The sequence below is a fragment of the Tinamus guttatus genome, unplaced genomic scaffold (assembly GCF_059628265.1).
Source record: "Tinamus guttatus ecotype Peru unplaced genomic scaffold, ASM5962826v1 Tinamus_guttatus_pri_ptg000314l, whole genome shotgun sequence".
NCBI lineage: Eukaryota > Metazoa > Chordata > Aves > Tinamiformes > Tinamidae > Tinamus > Tinamus guttatus.
In genome coordinates this window covers 10,168,781-10,187,969 of record NW_028288848.1, presented here as the reverse complement: position 1 = coordinate 10,187,969, position 19,189 = coordinate 10,168,781, and the positions used below count along the sequence as shown (strand labels likewise).

Below are 19,189 nucleotides of genomic sequence, written 5' to 3'. Positions count from 1 at the left end.
GGAACGTGTGCGTAATGCTAAATATATGTCTTTTAAATTATTTGCATTTTTATTCAAATATTGCCTAACAAAAATGAATCATCCCAGCGCAATCTGCAAACATTAGAGAAAACCAGTGACAGGTGTAGTCTGTTTGGCATCTTAGAGGAAATCTAAGACAAGTTTCCATACAAACCACAGCAGCAGAGATCACATTTTTGGGGAGAATTGTCAACAGAGTCGGACTCTTCCTCCTCTTTATCCTAGAATAATATAGTGAAAGCAGTCCCCAGAAGAGGAGACAGCACAGACCAAGATCTGCAACAGCCTCAGGGAGCTAGAACCCCAACAGCCCTGTTAAATATCCTAACCATAGGTTGGTAGGCACTTTTTAATATCTCCTTTCAGAATGTCACAGCAGGGTGCTGTTTATCACTTCTTAAGTACTGCCCCATCATCACATAAACACGCTCTCCCGTACAAGCAGACAACACACAACACCCTCTACTACTGCTCTTAAGTGAGCGCTCACTGTGTTTCAATTTTCTTTTATTGGCATAGTTCCTGACAGTGAATCAGTCGGCTAGTGGAGGCAGCCTAGGAACTACCAACAGAAGACACAAGAAAGGCAGTCAAAATCGAGGTAATTTATTTTATATGTACTCATGGTCTCCTCTCACTTGCCTGTCTCCACAAAGATGCACAGTCTTGGTTTTGTGTACTTGCTTACAAGAAGAGACAGCTTTTTCTTCCTTCCTCTTCACTAAGCCTGCTGCTATGCAATGAAGTTTATGTTTGCTAAAGTTGAGAAGAGGAAGTCCTTAACCTGCACAAATGGGAAGAAGGAGTAAATGATGGTTTCATCTTGTTGTAGTTAGGGATTTCTGTTTATTTGTTTGTTAGGAGTTTTGTTGTTTGTTAGCGTTTTTATTTTCTGAGGATATTTGAGTAGATGAGTGAATGTCTCAGTATTTTAAGAGAGTGCATAGATGCCAATTCATGTCGTTTTCAAATGCATTTAAATTTCTCTCATGAATTAAACAGGAGATACTGATATGTGCCTAGTACATTAGTGAACGAGTTGTCCTAACAGTCCTAGTGGTTTTGTGACCCACAAGTGTTAGGGTTCTCCAGTGGGTACAGTGATGAATTTCTAGAAGCTGTTAAAAGCTTACTGTCATTAAATTTCAGAACTTTTCAGAGCTGGCCTTTTGAATGTGAACTGCCTTCTTTTTTAAGAACTTAATTCCTATTTGCAATGGTAAATGCTCCCCTTTGGCTTTATTTCATTACATAAAGATTAGATGCTTGTTCAGGGCTTCTACAGTCAAATCTTTGCCTCTGAAAATAATGAGACAGATGAGACAGATCCTGCCAAGCTTTGGAGTTAATTGGCCTACTCTGTCTGATTTATAGAGCATTCATCTAGAAGTGCCTTAGGGCATTCCAGCTACCACAAGTGATAAATATGATATACAGAATAAAAGGTTACCCTAAAGAGGGCAGCAGTTTGGCTTCCTTGTTACGCCATCTATTCGTACAAAAAACAAACTGTGACTTAAGCTAAACACGAATCTTCTTCAAAAAAGACATTCTACATGCAGAGACAGAGGGACGTGTTTACTCCTGTGAGAATAGCAAAAAACAAGGAAGATTATCTACTATACAACTGTGCTAGCCGAACACACAGGTGGAAGGTTTTCTATTCGTTTGATAGAGGATAGGAACTGTTCACATACAAAGGGAAAGACCTGGACTGAGTTTGGATGCCAATATGAAGGTTGTTAGTATTTCCCAGTTCAGCTTTAACCCGCTGCCTGGCGACTCAGGGTGCATGACTGATCTAACTGAAGATGAAAAGAACTGAGACCTCATTCTCTCACAAGTTTAGAGATAGAAATTTTCTTGGTTATACCTCTCAGAACAACCCTCTCACCCTCAAATTTTACATATCTACCCCATAGTGTGCCAGACTCTTCTTTATGGCCTGGCGGCTTCCTCTCTGCTACTTACAAAGGCAGCTACAGCCAAAGAGAAAACCCGACTCATGCCTGTTCTCCCCTCAGCAGGGCTCTGCCCCCAGCAAACACTTCTTCCCTGACAAACGCTCCCTAGGAGCTCCTGGGAACCCCATTACCTTACAGGCTTCTGTCTCACTGCTGAGCTTGCTAGAAATTCACCAGGGACATCAAGAACTTAATTATGGGGTGGACAGAAAGGTGAACCAGCACAATCACAAAAAGGCCCTTTTAGGCACGCCCTTCTCTTCTGAGGAAACCAACCTACAAGTGCAGTCGTGCCCGCATGATGGTGAGGCAGTCGTACAAGCAGCCTTCACAAGCTGAAACTTTAGACCATGCTACACATCCCTTTGCTCCCACAGATCCTCTTACTGAACATTTTTAGGTGGCCTGCTTGATCTTGAAGGTCCTTCTCCATCTGCTGAACGACTGGAACTTTTCTCCTCACAGCACTCACTCTCCCCTCAAAGAGGCACCAACCTCTCTCAGGCACATTCCTCCGGCCCAGGCCACATCCCTCCTGGAGCCCCTGGCTCACTCCCCACTGCTCTTACCCGCCCTGAGCTGCCCACCAGCCCTCCTCACACAGGCAGCTGTTTCTCTCAGGCCTGGGGACAACGCACCTGGGGGAGCTTCCAGGAGAAACCCCCCTTAGTGCAGTTTAAGTGCACAGAAAGATCCCTTTTCTAAAGCAGGGAAAACACACATGCATGTGCTCTTTCACACAGTCCCAGCATGTGGTGCCTCCTTATGCTGCTCTGCTGCCAAGGAATCGCCTCTTCAGCTGGATTCTCCTCCGTTCTGAACTCAGAGGAAATCCAGAAAAGGAAGTGTTTCGACCCTGAATGCTTCATGAACGTTGTAAGTTTTTACTGTTGTCTCTGTGTTTCTTTTTAAATCTTCGGTTCCACTATCACTACCCCTGCACAATCACTAACAGTTTGCGCTAGGACACTGATGCTATTTCTAACTTTCCCCAAGCTCTCTGTGCCCAAGCAACTGCATTAGAGTCATGACTGCAAACAGTGCAGCTCTGAACACACAGGGGACAGATGTGACCCTTGTACATTGCATTACTTTTCACTCAGAGGACAAGCAATTCTACAGGATCTGCTCAAGGCCAACACGGGATCAGGGCTACTCAATTTTGACCCCCAGCACCATCACTCAGTCCAAGACTGTGCTCAGAGCACATGCTACCTGCACCACACAAGACCAAATCAAACAGACTATTCTTGTCTATGCATTCAGAGAACACTGACAGAGGCATGAAGAACACAGGCTTGAGCTATACTTATAACCCCGAGTCTTTGTCACACAGTCACCCTTCCCCAATGTGCCTTGACATCTCAGGCTTCTGTCAGAAGAGTGGGAGACTGCAGTTGTGGCAGGAGAACAGAGTTCGTCCAGCAACGGGCTGGGCAGCACCACCCCAGGGAACACCATGGCTCTCCACCTGAACAGTTTGACCTGCCAGAGAGAGCACCACATTAATGGTGGAAACAGCAGGTGGTTGCTTGTCTAAAGGGAAACTAACCTTCACTATCAACCTGGTTGCTCTATACAAATGGCAAGGGACGCTGAACCTCTTCTTCAAATAGCAGATGCTCACATCACAAAGTAACACAAGACCCCATGCTCCGACTTACCAAAGCTCTCCTCACAGCACACACAGAACCAGGGGTAGGTGCTCTCAGGAGTTCCTTCCTCACAGGAGCCCCACTCTTTACTTGCCTCCCCTGGATAGTTTGCCTAATCGGACTCTGGTAAGAAAGCACTCGTTCTGGACCAAGATCACATCATTTGGCATTAATTCAGCCCAGAGCCTGCCACATGTTTACTCTCCAGAAAGGTACAACTTGCATCAGCCTTGCACAACATGACAAACTATTGCACCTGCATTTGCTGAAGGAGATGAGACGACATCCTCTTTGGAGACTGCAGCTGAACTCCGTGGCTTGTCTCTTTACTTCCCCAAAGCCACCACGTTTCCCAGCAAGCAGCGGATCCTTCATCCCATGTTCTGAGGGACAGTTCTGGTGAGAACGACACACGCTTCCAAGCTCTGCAATGCACTAAACTAAACACTGAGTCTAGTCTAGGGCTTCCCCCCTGCCTTCCTGCACACATGTATCTGCTTCGCACGCTAGAGCTTGGGAACAAGATGGTGCTGAAACGCAATTCTCGTGTTTCTGCCCACTCTTCCCGTGGAAAAGCTGTGCTGTGCTCTTCGGCAGGAATCCTTTTAGGGACCCTTCCCACTAGCACAAAGTAGAGCAGAGGACAATAAGCTCCGTGCTACCACAAGCACTTGCCTGGCCCTTCCTCAGCCCCTCCACACCTGAGCTGCTTCTTGGCTGGCTTCACATTCTGGCACACAAGCAGCCTCCAAACAGACACCTCCTTCTGCACCCACCTCTGCACTGTCAAAGTTAGTAACAAACTCTCCTTTGGCCTCCCACAGAGTGAAATTATCAGATATCACGGGTATCCCAGTGAGGAGCATGAAGTTACTACTGAGGATGGATACATTCTTCGTGTCTTCAGAATTCCTGGTGGGAGGAACAGTCCCAACACAGGTGTGTCAGTTACAGCCCCTAAGGAAAGGCTGGGAGGCAGCTTTTACATGGGCCACCCATCTTTCCCCTTTGCTCATGCCATGGCCTGCTCCACACTCTTGAGTTGCAGCAAAAGCACCTTGTCAGGAATTTGGGCTGCATTCCAAATCCATCTCAAGTCTGCACATTCAGTGTCTCCTTTCAAATTTCAAATTCTTATGATTTTTTTCCACAATTCCAGTTTTTCCCTTTGATATAATGTATATTTGTTGGCAGCCTGAAAACATTTTTATCATTAGGCTTAAATAATTCTTATAATAGCCATAAATAATTCTGATTAAAAAAAGAAAAAACTTTTTTTTTAAGCTAAGAGAGTTCTAGATAAAAAAAAATCTCTGATTCATCATTTAAATAAAGCTAAGTCATTAGCTTATGAGATACGGAAGGGACAGAAAACCTATCACCAACGAATACGAGGAATCTGTAACACCCTCTTTGAGAAATCCTTGATATAATGAAACTGGAATTCTATTAATATATTCACTTATAATACCATGGTAATTGGAATTCAAGGATATAAATCCTGGACCCTTTTCTTGCTTCTCTTTATTTGTTGCCTTTATATGTCTGTTCTGTTTTTAATCTTTCATCTCTACTTATTGGTGGTAGAAACCAAGAGATCTGTAGGTTGCTTTCTCAGTGCAGAAGAACGTGGGTACTGGCCAAACCAAAACATTCTTCACTGCTCACAGGAAACAGCAGGACTGCTTGCATGGAAGCCAGTCTTCCAGGCAGCTTAGCCAAAAAACATGCGGTAAACATCCATGGACTTACTGAACAGTTAAAAACAAAACAAAACAACAACGAACTAAAAATTCTAAAGCATAAAACTTTCTAAAGCATCAGAGCACCTTTTTATTTTTCAGGAACAAAGCCTGTAGTCTTTCTACACCATGGTACTGTAGGAGATGCTATTCACTGGATTTCTAACCTGCCCAGCAACAGCCTGGCATTCATCCTAGCAGATGCTGGCTACGACGTCTGGATTGGAAATAGCCGAGGGAACACTTGGTCTTTAAGGCACAGGACCCTCAAACCGTGCCAGAAAGCGTTCTGGAAGTACAGGTATTCTATGGAAATACTGATGAAAGCAACTTTCAGGAGGTGCAGAAGCTTTCCCCTTCGGGCTGCTGGTTTTTATATTACCTGATTTCAAGTGAAACATACAACATTCAAGGGGACTAAAGCAAATTATCTCCCTGAATGCAGCCACTTTTAGCTATATCCTAAGGGTCAGGGGGAAGGGCTTGGCTGGGTTACCTGGACAGGCCCTTCTGGAGTCAGCACACACAGAAGGAAAGCTTGAAACACCTAAGTCACCCATCAGTTTGTCCATACACAATGCTAGATTCTTTGGAGGAAACACCTCCAAGTTTCTCCCAATGTTGAGAGGCCTCTAGGACCTCTAAGTATCCCACCAAAAACCAAGACCCCAGTGCACACAGGAGAGCAGGCTGCTCAGCTCAGTCTAGAAATCTGATCTCTCACAGTTGAACTCAACCAAGAAAGAAATAACTAAACTGAGAAAGTTACAAAGCTATAGACAAAGCTGGTACTTCCTCAGCAGAGAGCCTCATGCAGCCTCGTAGCACAGCTGCATCCTGTCCCTAGTCACAAAAAAGTATCCACCTACGTGTGTAATCTCATCTTTGAACGGGTTCTGCTTGGTGCTATAAAGAAAACCAGCATTCAGAAATTCATGCTGTGATAGGTAACCTTGCTAGTTGTCAGCTTTTTGTGTTTCTCCTCTGTAGCTTTCACGAGATAGGTAAATATGATCTGCCAGCAGAGCTGTACTTCACCATGAATAAAACCGGACAGATGCAACTCTATTACATTGGCCACTCAGAAGCTTCAGCCGCAGGTAATGTCAGGACTGCCTGATTATAAAACCATGACTGCCCCAACCTGACTGGAATGTCCCTCCCTCTGTCAGATATCTTTCTCTCCTATAAAATTAAAGGGAGAAGTACTTTCTGGACTGACATTTGCAAAATACAGGAAACTTTACTAAAACTGTTCTGTTTAGCTGAAACATAGAAATAAATAGAGGATCTAGAAATGGTTCTAACTTCTGTAAGTAAGGATTACTAACATTTAAAAGCTATTATTTACCAGGTACCATATATTATAGTTTGCTAAGTATCCTTATACAGGATGGCTACAGTCTAGCCATTCATTGTTGTTTTATCATAGTTTTACCGCATTTGATATTTTTTCTCAAGTTCCAGCAAGAGTAAATTTTTATTAAGCTCAGTTTTTAAGACAAATATACCTGATCTTCATAGACTAGTTGTAAATACTAAAAACAACAATCCAAAACACAGTTCAAAATCCATCATGAACACTGTTAGTATACCAAAAGAAAAAAGTTACTAATGACTTAATCTCAGTTAAAGCACAACCCCTGAATGACTATAACTGACACCATTACTGAATAAAAACAAATTACCAGACACTGGAAATGAGAAAAGAAAAATCAATACTAAGAACTTCCTTGTTATTAGTATCTGTGTACCAACATTAGCTCACTTAATGGCTTTTGAATGCAACTTACTTTCATTTAGCATCAGTTAACAGTTCCTGGTATCTCTGGTATATGCCTAAGATCCTAGAATGGATACTAGGTTTTATCCAATGAGTCATCGTGTGCTGTAAGCATTTTACAGCAGTAACCTCAGAAACAGAGAAGAAAATGGGAGAGGGGGAAGTAACATGGGACCATATGCTTAGAAAAGTTTTTTTTTCCTCTCATAAGGGTCTTTTGGAAAAAAAAAAAAAAAGGCAAAGACAGCATCTTCTTTGTCTTTAGGTACCTATATAATCAGTTAAAATTGTCATTGTATCCATCAGTGGAGGAATTTGAATGTGCTCAGAAACAGAATAAGATGTATCCTTTCTGGTCTGTTCCATTCTTCCCCAAATTCTTCCCTTATTTACATGTTCACTCACCCTTCTAAGTTTGCACTTACTTACAAGTCAAACAGTTGTTCTTAACCTCTCAGCCTTCAGATAATTATCTTACTACTGCATGCCACCATGAACATATAAGTCTTTTAAAGACCACAAGCTGAAAAACTATATCTTATTAGAGTTTGGGAAACTTTGGAGGGATATCTGAGTTAAGAAAATCTGATTTATGCATCTTTTCTTGAAAAATGTCCTTATTACTAAATGGTCAGTTCTGAGAAAGTCGAAGTCTGGATAAACTCTAATGAAGCTGTATCTTTAGAATGAACTCTGCTTTCTAAGCAAAGTGTCAAGCATCAAACACTTTCCTCAGGTAAAATATGTAGCACCAACTACAGACAATGAACTGCTAATCTAGGCTCACTTCTTATTTGCTTTTCAATTATTTTGTCCTTGGAAGATCTCTTCACTATCTCACGTTCCTTTTCTGTGTTTGCAGCTTTCGTAGCCTTTTCTACTTATCCTGAGCTGGCTCAGAGGATCAAAGTGTTCTTTGCTTTTGGACCAGTAGCCACACTTACACATGCTTCCAGTCCTGTGACTACATTTCTAGGTCTTCCTCAAGCAATTATCAGGGTATGTAATTCTTCCTTCTAAAAGACCTAATAGGCTACTTTATCTATACTAGATTCACTCAATATGAGCTGATTTTGAAGGAGTTGATGAATTAATACGGAGTCTAGTGTATCAGAGTGCTAATAGTGCTGGTAGACTTCAGATTCCACGCAGCTGAATTGCTAGGGTTGACACAATCCCTCTTTTGATATTTCTTTAAGATAACAGAAATATTTTTGCCATTTATTTACACCAAGTATTTCTGAAGGAAACTTGAAAATATTAGGATACCTGAGTCTACACACTCCACTAAACATAGCCTTAAGCACTAGTAGAAAACTGCAAGTTTAACATTTTTAACTCATTAGACATATCATGTCATCCTTGCAGTTCCATTATGTTTATGAAATAATTATTAACTACTAAACAAGGAAACCCTTTAATTACTAAAAAAGGAAACTCTTAAAGGGAGATGTACCTATTTTACACCAAAACTAACCAATTTAATATAATTTTCTGCGCATGGTAGAAATCCTGTACATTTATGCCAAATTGCAGCAGCATGTGCTCTTTCTGGTCCTGTATCCAGCGTATCCCTGTATCTTTCTGTATGTACTATGTAGCTATGGAGTCTCTGGCTCTACATCCTTCTCCTTTGCCTGCTCCCTCTTTGCTTAGTCTCAATATTGAGAGTGCAGAAAAGAGGGACTCCTTGCGTTTTAACTCTCTCTGTGAGGTAGCTGCAATAGAAATAGGAGAGCTCCCTCCAAGACTCAGGTCCAGCAATACACAGCAGGAAGAACACACACCGTGCTCTCTGTAAGAATACACCTTAAAGGGTATTGGGAAGCCGAGCGGTTTCAGCAATCTGAGTTTAGAGACTAGGCTACTAGGAAAGAGCGAGTGGCAGTTTCCTGTATGATATGCTCATATAACAAGAAATAAAAATTTTGCACTTTTTCCTCCACAGTTAACACTTGGCTGCAAAGGAGTCTTTCACCAGAATGAACTGCTGAAAAGGCCTCTAATACTGTTTTGTAAATCTTTTGGAAAAGCCTGTGCAGGTATCCTGGCTTACATAGCTGGGGGCAGGACAGGAAATCTGAACGCGGTAAGCACAACCAAGGGCACCTTATTACAAATAAAGCTAAAGTAACTTTGACAGAATATAATGTTTCTACCATACCCTCTTTCTGCCCTAAGAGATTATCAGACAAGAATCAAACCATTTGTTAAAGTACAAGTAGATTATAGGGTTTCTTTTCTTTTGTATAATTCATATTTTCCTTCCTAAACAAGACATCCACATCCTCAGAATGTATGAGACTATTTCTTGCTCCTCCCTAAATTTCAAAACTTTTGAGCCAAAACTCAGACTCAAAAGCTAGTCCTCTACACTTCTTTCAACAGGATATCATCATTTTACTATGGTTACCATCTTTTTTCCCTTCGTGCTCACCACCTCTTTTCTGCTGCCCTTTGCTCTTTCTCAGATTATATAACAAATCTTCTCATAAAATCTTTCCAACACATAGTCTCATTATGCCCATCAGACGGTCTATTAACAATCTTCTTGTACTCATTAAACACAGCACTGCTTAGAGGTATCCGACAAAATGTGAAAACTTAGGAAATGCCTTTCTACTAACTCCCCAAATACAGTCTTCCATATGACTAAGCATTGATGTGGGAGAGATTCTTTTAAAAGCATAGACTCTGCTTATTAATTCCTACTGCAAAATGATGTGTTTGTGAATCTATTCTTAGCTTTCTGATTGCTATTTTAAAGAACATAATATTAGAGGGAGAATTTTACATGGCAGAATGTTACATAGGTACTCCATTTTTTTTCTGTCATAACACTCGATCCCTACATTTGTAGCATTTCTGCTTTCTCTTCAGAGTCGAACAGATGTATACGTAGCCCATTACCCAGCAGGGACATCAGTTCACAACCTCCTTCATTGGCATCAGGTATGAATCCTGCACACCTGATGTATAAACTGACGTATTAATTGACTCTAACTCCTACTTTCTACCCAACTGGCAGCCTACAGGGAAGTCCAGAGGCCCTGGGCACCAGCCCAACACACCGTCTCACGGACTGCCGTGAGCACCCGCCGTGCACGGAGTGCTCTTCACCTCTGGCCAGGGCACTTGCCTGAGTTGTCCCTTTCGTCTGGGGCACCGAGATTTCCCTGTGGCACAACAGGCCATGGCCCGCCAGCCTCTAGTGACTCCCAGGCCTCATCAGCCTTTATTGATGAAGATGGTTGCCTTGAAAAGTCAGGAATGACCTCGAGTGAAGCCTGGGCACTTGGCAGGCACTAAGAGGATAGCGGAATACTGTGTAGCTGGAGGATAAGCCAGAACAGGGAAGTGATCCAGGTTAAAACATTTTTCCCCAGAGGACTAATTGCAGCTTGGATCAGCTCCCAGAACCAGTTAAACACACAAATGCTTCCACTGGCATAATGAAAGTGGAGAACTTTACATCACTCATACCTGAGCTTGTTGTGTCTATGCTCTGAATCATATCAGGGAAATAACAGTGGTCATTTTTGCTAATACTTAAAATGGTCCTAAATATACATGTGTTCCTGGGCACACTGCTGACAAAAAGTCCCTGCACTCAGGCCCTCAGAACTCAAGGCCAGTAAGTGGAGACAAACTAGCAGATTATTAGCATATCCTCGATTACTCAAAGCCTTGAGTTCAATCCACATATTCCAGGCCAGATACAGCAAGGATAACTCAGAAACAGTTTCACAATGTTTTCTTACCCTAAATTACAGGCAACTACTCACAAATCAAACTACTTAACAGATTTGGATAAAAACAACACAGCAACTTACCTTTCCAGCAGGACAGATTCCAATTTTTTAGACAACACAGATTCAAGAATACTCTTCAGTGACAGGCTAAATTGAGAAATAAACTCCTTCAAGAATTATGGAATACCTGGAAACACTATCACTGCTATAAGCAGCCAGGCACAGTTGACAGCCAAAAGACAAGATGTGTGAGGAAAGATCACACAGTACACTGGACTAGTAATAGTCCCAACAGCTCCTAGACATCCAGATCCCCTTTCCAAAGGGAAACATGAATGTAGTCACAGGTCAAGATGGCAATGCCAACTTTATTCAACTAAGTCAAGAAATATTTTAATAGCAAAGCATGCCCTGGGTGGTGTCTGAGGACAGCAAGGGGACAGGCAATAAAGTCATTCACCCTATGATCCACACTCATTACTTGAGAAAACCAGCATGAGAAAGAGGTAGGAGTCACAGTCCACTGTCTGGGCACTGCAGTCCTTGAACTCTGTTTCTCAGTCGTTTAACATTTTCATTGTATTTGTTTTTATTACAACATTAACAGCTAATACTTGCAAACCGATTTCAAGCTTATGACTATGGCACCAAGGAAAATATGAAGAAATACAACCAGGTAAGACAATATGTTTTTCTGGAGAACTCATCCTTGGGTTCTGGCTTAGAATAGATACTAAGAATAAAAAAATTCTTTGGAGAAAGGCTCCGAAGATATGGCAAACACTTCCATCTATGCACAAGATGGTTAAATACTACAGTCTGGATTAATTTTGAAAGGACTGACTTTATGATCCCAATACTTTGGACAGTTAGGAAACTGTCCAAAAAAGCAGTCAAGCGAAATATTAACTACTCTCCCTGAAATTTTAGGAATGGTACCTTGTCACCACGTAGACAAGTAATCACCCTGTATATTAAGCCATTTATTTAGGGCTCAGAAGATCTCTGCTCTGTACTTTGAGGTTTCTTTAATCTCCTCAGTGATGATAGGCAAGACAGGTAGCCTTACTTCTTTTTATTCCGTCTGTAGCAACACCATGACCTGAGAGAGTCAGTGAAGCCTGGAACACTGCAGCTAAGACTGTTTCATTCCATGACCCCCAAAAGCATGAAAAGAACACGAAATTAGTCAAAACTGGGACACATATGAACAACAGCTCTGCAGTCCTCAGTAAACACAAATACTGTGCTCTCCATAGCCCCACCTCTCAAGGACATGAGCAGCACTCACACAGCAGAACAACGTGTAACCATGCACTAGGAAGGCACTGAGGAATAGGACAGGTCGCTGTTCCTCACCGTAGGCAAAAAAATGAAGGGGAATAATCACTGAGAGGGCAGGCTTGGTCCTAACTATTTTCCTGTAGTGAGGGAGGGGAGAAGGGAGGGAAGCAGAGATGATTGCACAGAATCTTTTCCCCAAAAGCAATTTTTGGCAGGACAACATTCACTTCAAGTCTGCTTCCTTCCTTTCAGGCCACTCCTCCTGCATATGAGATAGAGAAGATTAACACACCAATTGCTGTTTGGAGTGGTGGACGCGACAAGTTTGCAGATCCAAATGACATGGGAAGGCTACTTCCTCGCATCAAAAACCTCATTTACTATGACAATTTTCCTGACTGGGGACACCTAGATTTCATCTGGGGCGTGGATGCACCTAAGAAAATGTACTGGAAAATCATTGAACTAATAAGAAAAAACCCTTAACATTTCACAGAAGGAACTCATCCATCCAGTAAAAGCCCTCGGATACTTCTGTTTAGCAATAATGATGAATCCTGAGGATAAACACACAGATACACACAATGGATATTGGTATAGGGGTTTCCAAACCTGTGTGGTTTGTATTTTCTTGCATTTCTAATAGTTTTAGGTTTTCCACGGTGCTACCATATTTAGGTGATTGGAATCTTCCTGAGAAATCGAGGTCCGTGGGGATGGGATGACTATTGAAAATACAAGCATTCTGTGCATCACTTATTTTGGGATATATTAACTGCTATAACTATTTTACTATAACTAAACTAAACATTCTTCTCACTTGTATATCAATACTACACATTCTATTGGAGACAGAGGTGTTATTTCATGAAAGTACACAATGGGATTTGCTCATTTTTCTTGATTAGATATTTGTTTAGATTAAATCATCTATCTCTTGAGAGAGTGCTTGGCATATCTTTCCTCACATTTACCAACAGTGGCAAAAAAGACTCAGGAGATGTCAGAAGATGGCTTCGACACGCAAGCACTAGTTAGCCTCAATGGCTCAAATGCCAAGGGATTTAACCTAAGAAAATTTATGTCATAGAGGAATCACCAGATTGGGCAGATGCAAATATTCTCTTGCCCTCAGATGCAGATGCAAATCCATCAGGCAGCCAATGCACCAAGCAATACACCAATCACAAAATATTCTTGGCACTGGCAGCTTTTGCAAGCTTTTCCAGCTTCCCAACTCACCACATTAGTGTACCCTCTCTGCTCACCTACAAGATGATCCAGGAGGCAAAAGGTAACACTAAAGTATTTGTCTTTACAGATAAGTCAGTGAACGACACCACTCAGGAAAGAAAGCAGCTTGTAACATCTTCCATGCTGAACACCAAAAGGTGCCATGATTACCAAGCACTAATATTTCAGCTTAATGTCTGAGACATTAAGACACCTGAGATTACCAAATTCTCTCATTCTTCCCTTCCCCTCCAGTGCCCTTCTTGTCAACCTACCACAGCCACAGACCAACCATTATACCCTTATTTAAACCTTCTTCTTCTTTGGTACCTTATCCACAGTTTCTTTAGCAGCAGTTTTCCTAATTCATGTTTCTCCTTGCTTAAGCCCACCCAAGATTTAGATCAGCCAAGATAAAGCATGCACGCTCATAACTGCTCAAGCACACAGAAACTCATTCAAATGCAGACTGAACATAAGGAATTTCAAAGCGCAGAGGAGAGAGACACGCGAGATAACAACTACTACAAGCACTAGGCACGTCACACTCTCCCTGCCTCACACGCCCACCTTGTGGGCCAGAAAGGGCACCCACCGCGCTCGTCGCTCTTTGCCCCTACCTAGTTTTGCAGGCTGGTGCCCTCTCGCTGCTCTCCTCCCACACTCTTGCACGCCCAGGCAGGGAGCTGCTTGCTCTGGCTGGCCCCAGAGCTGCAGCACGCTCTGCAAAGTGCGGCCGTTGGGCACCAACGGTTGGGGCAGGGGCACCCGGTGGCCTTTGGGCAGTAATGGCCGGGCCAGGCGCGCAGCGGCCGTTGGTCACTAACGGCCGTTGGGCCCTAGCGGCGGGGCAGGCGCGCGGCGGCCGCTGGGCACTAACGGCCACAGGTCACTAACGGCCGTTGGGCACTAGCGGCAGGGCAGGCGCGCGGCGGCCGTTGGGCACTAGCGGCCGCTGATCACTAGGAGCCGTTGGGCACTAGCGGCCGTTGGGCACCAGGGGCCGTCGGGCACCAGGGGCCGCTGGGCACCGGCGGCGGAGCAGGCGGGCAGGCGCGGGGCGGAGCCGCGCTCCCCGCGGGCAGCGCCGGCCGCGGCCATGCCGCCCAGGCTCCTCCCTCCGCAGTGCAGCGCGGCCCGGCTGCGGCGGAGCGCGGGCTGCGAGCGGCTCCGCGCTGCGGCAGCGGGTGCGGGCAGTGGCTGCCCCGGGGCCGCTCGGGAGGGCGGCGGAGGCGCCGGCGGGGCCCACGGCTGCCGCCTTCTCTCTGCGGCGGCCGGAGGTGCCCCGCGTGGGAGGCGCCCCGCGCTTTGTCTGCAGCCGCTTCCAGCGGGGGCCGCGGCCGCGCTGGGGCCCGTCCCGCGGATGCGGGAGGCGGCGCCGCGTCGGGCGGGAGCAGCCGGCTCCGCGGTAAGCAGCGCCCCGCGCCGCTCCTTGGCGCATGCGGTTCCACGGGGCGGGGGCGGGAAAGCAGCGCCGTGCGGCGGCGGGAGCTGCCGCCCTGGAGGCTGGGGATGGCGGCAGCCGCGGCGGCTCTCGGGGGCGTCCAGGTTCCCCCGTGCTCGTGTGGTCGCTGCTGGGGCTCCGTGCAGCTCGGCCGCTCTCGTGCGCGCCCCCCGCGCCGTCCCCTCCACTTCCCCTGCTCCGCCGCCCTGGGGCTGTCAGGTCCTTCCCCGCGCCTTGAGCATTGCTTGAGGCCTCCGCGAGAGGAGGCCCGATGGAGGCGAGGCGGGACTCGCGGAAGCCTCGGGCAGGGTGCGCGCTGAGCGGGGATGGAGCGCAGACCGCGCGGTGTCACTGACAGCCGCTGCCTTCTCCATCCCCAGGAGGTGGGGGCCGCGAGCCCGCGTCTGTGCAAAGCTCCTGCTCCCCCGCATCCATAAACACAGGTGATTCTGGTATGGTGGCGAGCTGAGTTCAGAACGGCCTCGTCGTATTTCAGAAAAACCTCAAGCCTACAACAGTATTCCATTTTTAATAATTATTCCTGTCGCTAGCCCTATACAAATGAAAGAATATCCTCAGGGCAAAAAGAGAAAATATAAAAAGAAGAAACAGGGCGTTTGCACATCTTTCATATGCAATTTCTACTCCCTTTGTACCCCAAATGCCTCTCTGTAGGACCTAAGTTTCTGGACTGCACTGAGCAGTTAACTAATCTCATGGGTGCACTTCCCTTTTCAGAAGGGCACCAAAAAGCCACCCCTTTGTTTTGGAATGAGTTTAATATGTACATGATTCTGATATCTGTTGTGCCAACAAAGAAGAGTGGTGAGATTATGGGGTGGTCTGTGATTCCCAGGGAATTCATTCCGTAAGCTGAGAATGGCTTTCCGAAAATTCTGTCTTCCACCAGAGCGGGTTTTATCCTCACTGGAGCTGAAGTGGTTGCCTGTCTAAAGCTCTGGTCTGCCATATATTTGACAGATACCTTTAGATCAACAGGTCTTTGAAAATGGAGCCATAACTTCATGAGATATCCCTAGGAGACAGCCAGACAGTTCCTTGGTTGTTGGTGTTGCTAACACAATATTCTGTGTTATTCTGTCCCAGCTGGATTTTCAAAAGTATTAAAGGTGTTTTTGTCTGGTAAACTGCATTTCTGTAGTTAGCTGTAAGATAGTAACACTATGAATAACTAAAGGTCATTGCTGACAAACGCTGAGTTTCTTAGATTACGGGAAAGTGTAGGAAGCATTGCTTCCAAATGCTATATAATTCTGCAGGTGCAAATTTCATGGTTGTGTTTTATATAGTATTTTTAATGGCTGTAGTACAAGGTTTTTATATTGCAATATTATGTTTAAAAGTGGGATTAAGTGTCTTGCTCTGTCCTGCAAACGTTTCATGCTTCATGCTGGGATTATTGTGAAGGCATTTCTCGTGGTTTTCTCTGTGTACAAGTATGTGTAAGATCTGGCCTTAAGGCGTTTCCTGGAAGTTAATCACCAAGCTGAGAAAGTGTATAGCTCAAGGTGAGAGGTCTCATGAAATCTTCAGCCGCCAAAGGAGTGACAAGGTCACCTACATATGAAGACACTGAGCAAATGCTTTATAAAATAAATGTTTTGTAGCTGTTTGCCTGGCATATGCGCACGGAGGTTTTCTTCTGTTCTTATCTGACTCGTGATATTTTATTTCTGCGTCAAGGTCTACATTTCCAGTTTGGCTTCTGACAAATTAATTTTCTGCTTGCTATAACAGTGTCTATATAACTGTAACAAATATTTAACAATCTAGCAATCTAAAGATTGCCATGACAGAGAACGTATTTGATGTTGTTCCGATGCATACCTTCTGTATAAGGTGCTGTTCAGATACAGACAGGCACAGTCTTTCACTCCAGCTGGAAAATCTCAAAGTTACCAGTTACTGCAACTCACAGCTGAGATGTGGTATCTGCTTGTAGGTATATTCCATGTTATGCCAATAGGTTTTATTTAGCATTAAGACCCCCAAGTGAAACTAAGTTGATTAATTAAGCTACTAAATAGTGGGTCAGCACTGTAGTTTCATAGATGAAAGTAAAAATTCAGCCTTTTAAATATGCAAAATCTGGGAATCATGTCTTTGGTTCTTGCAGACCTCTGTGCTGCTCTTAGCTTCCCTATCGTTTCCCTTAGCAACACCATTTCTTTTCTCTATAGCGGAAATTAGTTTTATCAGCTATGTTTTGATTTTGCCAGTATTGCAGGTATCTTTTTCTTTTCAGTATATTAACAGAGTCATCAAAGAAAAACTCACATAATAATTTTTATTTCTTTCTACTTTTGGTCTGATATGCCATGGTGCACTGTTGTTTTGTTGGGGGGTTGTTGTACATTTCCCTTGGTAATGGTATTTTTCTCTGGTGAAGCCAGGAAAACAAGAATTGTCTCGGTTGCAAGTCAGTAGTTCACAGAAGCATGAATATTCAATACTTCCAGTTTGTTTTTCATGACATTTTCTTAGGAGTGATTAATAGCCTTGTAGAAAGAGTATATTAATAAATCTGTTCGCAAGTGACCATTTACGCCCATAACTCAAATGCACAGGGCTGATCCAGGCATACTCTGACACGCTGGGGAAAGCTGTTAGGTTCTCTTTCACAGTGCATTTTCCTCTTCTTTATAGTGGTAGAGTTTTTCCTCTAAGCAGTAGTTCAGTTTTCTAGCGAACTTAATGGTATCTTGAATTCTAAGCATATCTCAGTAGCCTCCCATCTTAGTTGCTGCCCTTTAACAGCATCAGTGGGTTCAACCAGTTTTCTGTTTGTTGAACATGCAGATGCCTGATGTTAAGGGGAAAACTGAGAGGGTATGATCCTACATCAAGATGCTGCTGAACCAGAAGAAAATTAAGTAGTGAAGTAAGCCATCAGTTTATTCCGCATTATTCCTCAAGGTAGCAAGTGAGGTTTCTGTCTGTGGAAGAGGAGATAATGTGACACATTTTACTACTTGTGCATGAAGATAAGAAAACTCATATATGGCTAAGCTGAAAACTTTTTCTTCCCTATCAGGGACATAAAACATAGACGAGTAGCAGTGATGCTCTTGCGTGTGTCATTTTGCACGTTGTAGTTGTTTATCAGATTCTTAGGAGATGCAGTAAAAATCTAGTATTATTGACATGGCTTATTAATGCAACCATATCTGTACCTCTCCCAAGAGGAAAACTGGCATTAGAAAACAGACGGTCCATGGTACCATATCTAAGTAGTTAAATTCAGTGACTAAAATCACCTGCATAAGTGCAGAATAACTTTAAAGGTCTTCAGAGGATAGTTCTAACTGTAGGAGAATAGATCCTTCTGTGACCCATATTTTGTCTATGTGAAAGTAAAGTTGAATGACGTGATGTAGGATAGGATACTGCGAGTTATAACCATGCGGAGAGTAGCGTTACATTTGTGTTTTGCAGATCTCCCCTGCACATGGTTTGGGTGCTCAACATGCAAGGGGGAGAGGGGGAAAGCTGCTCCTGTGTAGGTGCTCCTGACACAGCATGCAAAGAGAGCTCGAGGCTGTGCTGCTGCAGCGGCTGGGCTGTCCCTTCACGCAGCTGCAAAGAGCAGGCAGCCCTGACCAGCACTGGGGAGAGCCGATTCTGTAGCTCCCCAGCTGCTGCCAGGAGCTGTAGGAGCCTGGGAGGAGATGCTGGCAACGCAGTGCAATGGCGCCAAGGGCAGTGCTGAGAAAGCGTTTTCTGGAGCCAAGCTGCTCCTATGCTACTATACTATCTCCATTGGAAGACGTGGGACTTTCAGCAAGTGGTTCTTTCTGGAGCTTCTCTCTATTGAAAGAACCAATAGAGCTTCTCTCTATTCTCCTTTTGTTGTTTTCAGTTGTTCACTTTTCTGATCTGCACAGGAGGGTGATCTTGCCGTGACATTCAGAGCTTTGCTGCATTTTCCGGAAGCAACTACCTAGTGTACTAGCTGAATCACTTGCTGTAATGGGTTGTTTCAACTGAAGCTGTTCTTTCAAAAAACATGTCGACAGATGAACATGCTGCTGCTTTGTGGGGAGAAGCAACAGAAGGCAGTTTGCTGTTTAGGTTATTTTTAGAATGTTTTGAACCAAACTCACAAGCGTGTGTAAATGCTTATGTGCAATACCAGCATATGGGCTGGTCATTTCAAAAGGGCTGAATGAGTTAGGTGCTTGTCTTTCACCCAATTCACTTGAACAGCCAGCTTAGAGTACGGAAGTACAGATAGGTATCTACACCCTAAGGGAGCAAGTGGCATGAAACAAGCCCTCTGTGATCCAGCAC

At 44.1% G+C, this 19,189-nt stretch overlaps 1 protein-coding gene across 1 annotated transcript; it reads left to right on the top strand.

The window, feature by feature from the left end:
- The first annotated feature begins 554 nt into the window (after positions 1-554).
- Positions 555-12,687, top strand: LOC104579311 (lipase member N). The gene is made up of 10 exons (XM_010226874.2): positions 555-622; positions 2,729-2,861; positions 4,465-4,579; positions 5,485-5,683; positions 6,373-6,482; positions 8,028-8,164; positions 9,114-9,254; positions 10,046-10,117; positions 11,525-11,593; positions 12,454-12,687. The coding sequence occupies exons 2-10, from the start codon at positions 2,736-2,738 to the stop codon at positions 12,685-12,687; spliced, it is 1,203 nt and encodes a 400-aa protein (XP_010225176.2). The 5' UTR covers positions 555-622; positions 2,729-2,735.
- Positions 12,688-19,189: the final 6,502 nt, after the last annotated feature.

Coding starts and splice junctions, on each gene's coding strand:
- LOC104579311 (XM_010226874.2), top strand. CDS start 2,736: ATGTGGTGCCTCCTTATGCTGCTCTGCTGCCAAGGAATCGCCTCTTCA. Junction 6,483..8,027: donor CTCAGAAGCTTCAGCCGCAG/GTAATGTCAGGA, acceptor CTGTGTTTGCAG/CTTTCGTAGCCTTTTCTACT. Junction 9,255..10,045: donor GGACAGGAAATCTGAACGCG/GTAAGCACAACC, acceptor CTTTCTCTTCAG/AGTCGAACAGATGTATACGT.